Source organism: Phyllostomus hastatus, unplaced genomic scaffold (assembly GCF_019186645.2).
Source record: "Phyllostomus hastatus isolate PE091 unplaced genomic scaffold, TTU_PhHast_1.1 phas_scaffold_28, whole genome shotgun sequence".
In the NCBI taxonomy this organism is placed as follows: Eukaryota; Metazoa; Chordata; class Mammalia; order Chiroptera; family Phyllostomidae; genus Phyllostomus; species Phyllostomus hastatus.
The window spans coordinates 12,204,718-12,212,154 of NW_025334022.1; the positions used below are offsets into that span (position 1 = coordinate 12,204,718).

The 7,437-nt window shown below is 42.5% G+C and overlaps 1 protein-coding gene across 3 annotated transcripts; it reads left to right on the plus strand.

Annotated features, from left to right (window-relative positions):
* Window positions 1-226: 226 nt before the first annotated feature.
* BHLHB9 (basic helix-loop-helix family member b9) lies at window positions 227-7,008 on the plus strand. Of its 3 annotated transcripts, none has more exons than XM_045817599.1 (5): window positions 227-499; window positions 711-800; window positions 2,222-2,302; window positions 2,899-2,968; window positions 3,283-7,008. In XM_045817599.1, the coding sequence occupies exon 5, from the start codon at window positions 3,585-3,587 to the stop codon at window positions 5,214-5,216; it is 1,632 nt and encodes a 543-aa protein (XP_045673555.1). In that variant the 5' UTR covers window positions 227-499; window positions 711-800; window positions 2,222-2,302; window positions 2,899-2,968; window positions 3,283-3,584; the 3' UTR covers window positions 5,217-7,008. The 3 variants fall into 3 exon arrangements, with proteins under 3 accessions (XP_045673555.1, XP_045673556.1, XP_045673557.1); XM_045817600.1 differs by having other exon boundaries at window positions 2,899-2,964; XM_045817601.1 differs by lacking the exon at window positions 2,899-2,968.
* The last annotated feature ends 429 nt before the right edge of the window (window positions 7,009-7,437 follow it).

Consider the following 7,437-nt stretch of genomic DNA (forward strand, 5'->3'; position numbering starts at 1 on the left):
GCCCCTCTTCCCGACACCCTCGCTGCCAGCAGTTTGTGTCGCATTCTGCGCAATCCTTTCCCGTTTTTGGTGCAGCGGTCCGCGGGAGAGGTTGGTGGTGAGGTGGGACGCCTCTTTGCAGTTCGGAGCGCACGGAGAGAGGTGGAAAGCTAACTGAGGAGCTCCTAGAGGAGGGGAGATGACCACCCGGCCGTGAGCCTGTAAAGGCAAGTGGGGGTATGGTGGGGGCCGAGGGTGGTGCCCCACCCCGCACCAGCTTATAGCCCTCGCCCAGGCTGTGGCAGCCTGGCAAGGAGGAGGCGACCCGGCCGGTCGGAGCTGGTTTGTTAGAGAGGTGCGCAGCGCTGGGGGAGCCTGGCGAGGAGGCGGCGGCGACTGGCGGGGGCCGGGTCCAGGGCGCTGGTGTGGCCAGAGAGACTCCCAGTGGTCCTGTGGAAGCGAATCACGCAGGCTGCTCCCCAGCCATCTTTCCCGGCGCCCGCATCCTGCCTTCGATGGTGTCTGTACTGGGAGAGGGCTGTGGGGGAGGGAGGCTGCTGCGGGAGAAATGGCGGAGCGGGAGCTGGGCTGGAGGGGCATGCCGGGGAGGGGGTGTTGGGCTACTCTGGCCTCAGATTTCTGGAAAGGGCGCTTGGCCTGTTGGGCCCCGCGTCCTGGGTGCTCTCTTTCAACAGGCACCTCGTTGATGCCCAAATCTCCTGTCTGCGCAGTAGGTCTGGCGATTTCAGGCGGCAGGATGCATCTGTAAGAGGAGCGGCTTGAGAAAAAGTTGAGCAAGAAAATAGCGTGGATTTCTGGAGGTGTGTGGGGTTGGGGGTTGGTGGGCAGCAACCATTGACTGGAGACCCCAATAGGGGGGTGACTGAGACCATAACATGTCAAGCATCCAGGAATCTTAAAATTTCCCTGTGTACCAGCTTCTAGGCAATTCCCTTGACCTCCTGACTTATTTTATCTTCCTACCTTTTTTGATTTCAACGCAAGGGAGACTGGATATGGAGATTAAGAAGACACCAAAATGAAATGTTTACCTGCTTCTTTATACAGCAGTTTTATTTTCTATGTTTATGTCTTGCACCCAATTAAATGCAAGCAAATGACACGGTGAGGATTCCATGTAAATAAACACTGTGCTATTAATCAGTCTTTCTCATTCAAGATCTGATTTCTCAACATCCCAGCCCACTTAAATAAGTTGAGGTAATGGCAGTTCAGAATAGAGGGCACAGTTTCTGTAGAGTCTGTTTTGGAATCATGAAATCAGTCTGGTTATTTAATTTCTAATTCAGGAAACCTAAACTCTGTCTCCCACTACCCCTCAGAGCCCCTCTCATTTTGGTGTAGTGACAGTCTCACAAAAGATTTGGGGGGGGGGCGGCTGGGATGGGAGTAAAAGGCAGGAAACTGTACTTGAAGAACAATTAAAAATTTTTAAAAAATTTGTAGAGTTTACAAGAGCAGATACCTGAGGAACCATGGGAGTGGAGAGACGTTTGTTTGCTTATTTCCTGATTCTTGAACAGGAGATATTAGGACCTGAACTCTGGGTATCTTATCTATTAACCTGAAGTTTTTGTATCATTGTCAACATATTTTCTTGGTGTTTTGCTGAGTACTCCCCCCTTTTCTGTGTGATGTCACTGTTCTTCAGCTAAAGGACTGATCTCTGGTGGGAAGTAGAGCATCTGAGATCTGCTGTGTGGGCTGGCCACCATAGGTGGTGAATAAGGGAGGATCTATGTATACAATGGAAAAGGGGAAAGGGCAGCAGCTTGCAAAATTCTATTAAAATAACAGTTCCCATTATTTTTACTGCCTACTTTTTAAATACAGTTGCCCATTTTCCACTACCCACTGTTGCATCTCATATTTTTGTTCAAGGAAAGAAGTGTGGCTCCTGCTTGGAAAATGACTGACTTCAGAGTTGGGGGGTATAATTAGACAAGCTGCAGGTCTTACAGGAATGGATGGGGAATCATTTGACATGGGCAGATAGGTGGGAGACATTTAACATGACCTTGAATATAAAAAAACATGTTATCATGCTTGTCATGGATGTTGGCCCATTTCAATCTCTTTTCTCTGCCTGTTTGTGTATCTGTACATTTGTAACATGACCTTGACTATAAAAAAACATGTTATCATGCTTGTCATGGATGTTGGCCCATTTCAATCTCTTTTCTCTGCCTGTTTGTGTATCTGTACATTTGTTTCTTTATAGGTTCTTATAGAAATCTGGAGATAGCTGTTGACTTTGAATTTCGTTAAGAAAGAGGACCAAAACTGTTAATCAGGATCCAAGGTGAGTGTGAGCATGAGCACCCCTATTGACTAGATACAGCAATTGGCTGTTGGCAAGTGGATGAGACCAAATTATAGCTTGGAGTTATTATCTTCCATCATTCTAGAGATAGCTCTGCTCTCACACTTGTGTATAGGAAATGGGGATGCGGTGAGCCAAGATTGTGCCTATAGGGTTATTGGTAGACACCCAGGATATGGGAAAGGAAGCCATGAGGAGGACCAAGGAGGTGAGAAACATGTAGTTGACCCTTGAACAAACATGAGTTTGCACTGCGTGGGTCCACTTATATGTGGATTTTTTTCCAACTAGCCGCAGTTCAGTTGACCCACACAGTTCTGACTACAGTTCAAACTTGTGTTGTACTAGATTCAACTTTTTGGTTGGGGATCCATATGTGTGGAGAGCGTATTTTAGTTATACGTGGATTTTCAACTGTGGAGGAGGTCATTGCTTGTAACCTCCACATTGTTCAAGGGTGAACTGTATAACCAAAGCCCCAGATTTGGAAATGTAGGTATTGGGTTTAAAAAACAAAGTGCATGTCTATCTGTCAAAACTCTTATTTCCATTCCCTCCTGTGTTTTTGACCATAGGTCTGCCTGTGATTTCAGCTGTATGGCTCATTAACACTGGAAGCAAAAGGAAGGAGGAAAATCAGTGTAGGTCGGTGTGAGGCCCACCTGGATAGATCTGTAGAGTATAGTGGTATATACCAAAGGGACTGGGCCCTCTGTATCCTCTCTTACTTTCAGCAAGCTTTCCCATCATCCCTGCTCCGATTTAATGTAGAGAAAAGTATGGTAGTGCCTGGGCAGAACATTGTTGGGCATTAGTGGGAATGTGAAAGGGAGGTAAGAGTCATCTACAATTCCACTTCTATCACAGTCCATCTCTACTTTCTCACATCCTTTGCAGCTCTCTATATAGATAAGCACACTTGGAAGAAACTCAAAGTCCATTTCCTTCTTCCACCTCAGGTCTATCTCCAGCGGTGGCTGTAGTAGCCTTGTAGTGGCAGAAGATTATCACTTTCAACAGGTCTGCACTTAGGAACCATCGTCTTTCCTCAGTCTTGAGTGCCTCTGCCTCCTGCAGGTATCATTGACAGAGGCTTTGTGTTTGGAAAGGGGACTGTGTGACTACTAAACTGGCAATTGACTTTAACTCTTGCTAAAAGTTTCTCTCTGACTGAATGAAAGTGTGTCAAGACACGACCTGGGACACATTGACAACCAAAGCCCTGACTCAATAGGGTTATTGATATAACTGGATTTTAACCATGACTAGGAGTAGAAACAAGGCCAAAACTGAAAAGACAACTGGTGTGGAAGCTAAAACAAAGAGGGAGGCTACTGGCATAGTCAGACCTGTAGCCAGGACCCAGGCTAAAGCAGTAGCCAATCCAGGGCTTCAGGCAAATGCAGTGGCAGAGATGAAGGCAGTATCTAAGAACAAGATTGTTACTGAGATGAAAGGAGGAGTCCTGGCAAATTTCAGTCCCAAAGGTGAAGATGAGGCCACTCGAGTATCTCAGTGTTCTGTGGCTGGGGCTAGTGCCAACTCCAGGTCCACATGTAAAGATGAGGCTGGTAGTGATGCCTGGTTCTGGGCTGGGGAAGAGACTAGTGTTGGTCCCTGGTTTTGGAATGAAGAAGAGACTGGTAATTATTCCAGTGCCAAGGATGAAGGTAAAGTTGCTGTTGCTACTCCACTCTGTACTGAGAAAGAGCCTGTGGCCGGGGCCACCTGTAAGGCTAGGCCAGGGGCTGAAGAGGAAGAAGAGACTGTTATTGGGAACTGGTTTTGGGATGGCGATGAAACTAGTTTTGACCCTAATCCTAAACCTGTGAGCAGGATAGTTAGGCCCCAACCTGTGATAGAAATTAATGAAAAAAATAGGCCCAAGGACTGGTCCGAGGTAACTGTCTGGCCCAAAGCCCCTGCTGTAACTCCAGCAGTGTTAGGATTTAGATCCCAAGTTCCATCTGAGATAAGGCCTCCTTCATATATTGTCCTGGCCTCAGCTGAGGAAAATTCTCAACCTTTGCCTGGGGCAACAGTGAGTTTTTCTAAGAGCACACCTTCATGCTTACAGTCTATCCAGGAGTACCCATTTGGTTCTGATCCTTGCGTTCAGACCATAGAGGAGATTAGACGCCAAATCAGGATCAGGGAGATGAATGGGATTAAGCCATTTGCTTGCCCTTGCAAAATAGAATGCTACATGAATTCTGAGGAATTTGAAAAACTTGTTACTTTACTTAAGTCAACTACTGATCCTCTCATTCATAAAATAGCTCAAATCGCAATGGGCATTATTAATGTTAATCCGTTTGTCCAAGAGTTTATTAATGAGGTAGGTGTAGTGACGCTTATTGAAAGCTTGCTCAGTTTTCCTTCCTCTGAAGTGAGAAAAACAGCTGTAATTACACTGAATCCTCCTTCTGGGAATGAAAGACACCGCAAGATTGAATTACATGTTAAACATATGTGTAAGGAAACCATGTCTTTTCCCTTGAACTCACCTGGACAGCAGTCTGGCTTAAAAATACTAGGGCAACTGACTACAGATTCTAACCATCACCATATTGTAGCCAGTTACTTTTCAGAGCTTTTTAATTTGCTTTCCCAGGGAAATTGTAAAACCAGAAATCTTGTTTTGAAAGTACTTTTGAATATGTCTGAAAACCCAGTTGCAGCCAGAGACATGATCAATACAAAGGCATTAGCAGCATTAAAACTAATCTTTAACCAGAAAGAAGCAAAAGCCAATCTTGTTAGTGCCGTGGCCATATTTATTAACATAAAGGAGCATTTCAGAAAGGGCTCAATTGTGGTTGTCAATCACTTGAGTTATAGTACACTCATGGCCATTTTCCGTGATGTTAAAGTGATTATTGAAACAATGTAGAATGAGCCAGAAAAAAAAAAACAGAACAATCTCCAAACTCTAATTTTCAGTTCTCAAAGCCTTGCGTAATACTTCATGTATTTCATTGTGTCCATTATAAATTACATCTTTAACAATATTACCTGTGACAGTCTCTAGGTTTCAGATAGACCATTTAGGGGGTCAAATAAATACTACATCGTGAGTTAAAAATGCTTGTTGATTTTTATCTTGTGTAGATGGGGCACTACTCAGTATTTTACTTAAGAAATTAATGAACCTGTTTATCCTGAGTAAGCTAACTTGTTCATATCTGCTTAGATCCATTCGTGGTTTTAAATGGCGCAAAAAAAAAAGCCTTAAATTTAGAATCTAGTTGCAGAAATAAGGCATATATACACAAAAAGATAACTAACTGATTATACATATATTCACACTCTCACATATTGCAAAATGTACACTATCAATATGTAAGGAAGGTAGGGGTTTCTATAAGCTGTTCAGTGTAAGAATTGCTATTTCTCTTATCCCTGCATTGCATAACTTAATTCTTCAACACAGAAATGGCCCTGACTCCTAGATAAATGTAATATTCATTTTCAAATGTTGCTACTACATTTATAACTCATTCTTAGGCTATTTAGTTTATGTCAAGTCATCTCACAGAAGAGAAAGGAGGTAGGTATACAGAGGAAACATTTCCTGAGTGCCTGCTCTTATGTCAAATACTGTGTTGGCACTATACTTCACAGGTTTCTATTCCTGTCTTCCCACAGTGGTCCTGTGAGCTAGGTAATGATACACACACACACACCATCATATTGGATCACCTCTAATGAGAATTAGGGAGGTTAAATACTTTTTCCTAGATTCCCATAGCAGGCAGGTGGCATATCTGTTTTTGTCTGGTAATAAAACCCATTCACTGTACTACCTTACGGTCCAAACATTTTATTAGGTAGTGGCCTTGGAGACTCAGTGTCTGGTTTTAATGATTCAGTGTGCTGTAGATAATGTCCCTGCCAGTCTTGCAATTCTTCATTTCTTCCAAATGCACATGTCCACTAAGCATTTGGCTATACGTGTTTGGGGTCAGGAGAAAAGTCTGGGTTCAGTGTGTGGATATGAATTGGCAGTGTCTGGAAAACAGTAGGTACCCAAAATTGTTGAATAAGATGTAAATTTGGACTCATCAGCAAGTGAAATATGTTATATATCTGTATCTTTTCACAATCTGATTATACTTTTTTTCAAAGAACTGGAATCATTCTGTATATTGTTTCACATATTACATTTAAAAATAATTACTACTTCTTTGGAACGTCATCTTTTTACCATTTATAATTTTTCCTATTTCATGTGCATGCCATGAAATTTCAAAAGGCTCCATCTTTTACTACTAGTCTAGTCCATTTTCTGCTTTTGTACCAACTAAAACTACAAGGTAAACTTTGTTGGAAAAATTTTGACCCAGTTGTAGCTTTATCAACACAGGAAAACCGGGAGACAAGCTGCTGTCTCATCTGACATAGTAGTGATTCCTGCAAGTCTTTGCGGTTCAGAAAACATCCCCAGGACTTTTGGATTATTGGATGTGTTCTCCAAGGCTCATGGTAGGAATTATAATCCCTGGTCTGAGCTGAAGAGAATGTCTGTTTGTGAAAATAATAGGTTATGTGCTTTGAACTTCCTACATAGTTTAGAAACTAACACAAGATCTTACTGTAAATACTGTTTGTAACTTGCTTCCCTCTGCCACCATCTGTGTATCGTGAACATCTTTTCATGTTAATAAAGATGCTTCTGCAACATATTTTTGAATCAGTCAGTGTTTTTTGTGTCTCCCCACAGTTGATGCACAGTGCCTAATCTTTTATTGCATATCTTCTTAAATCATATGCACAAATTCTTTTGCAAAAATAGGGCTGTAGTGATCTGCAATTTTTTGTCTTTCCAGTTCTATTTTCAATTTAATATTATACAGATCTGCCACGTGCTTTTCATTTAATAGCTTTATTGAGATATAATTGACATACATTAAACTGTACATATTCAAAATATACAATTTGATGTTTCAGTACATGTATACACAAGTGAAATCATCACCACAAGCAAGATAGTGAACACATCTAACACCCCGGAAAGTTTCTTCTTGGTAATCCCTCTCCCACCCTTCCCTGTGTCTCTTTGCCTTAAACAACCACTAATCTGCTTTATGACAACATAGAATCAATCATTCTAA

Bases quoted from the DNA above. Each gene is read 5' to 3' on its own strand.
- BHLHB9 (XM_045817599.1), top strand. From the start codon at position 3,585: ATGACTAGGAGTAGAAACAAGGCCAAAACTGAAAAGACAACTGGTGTG.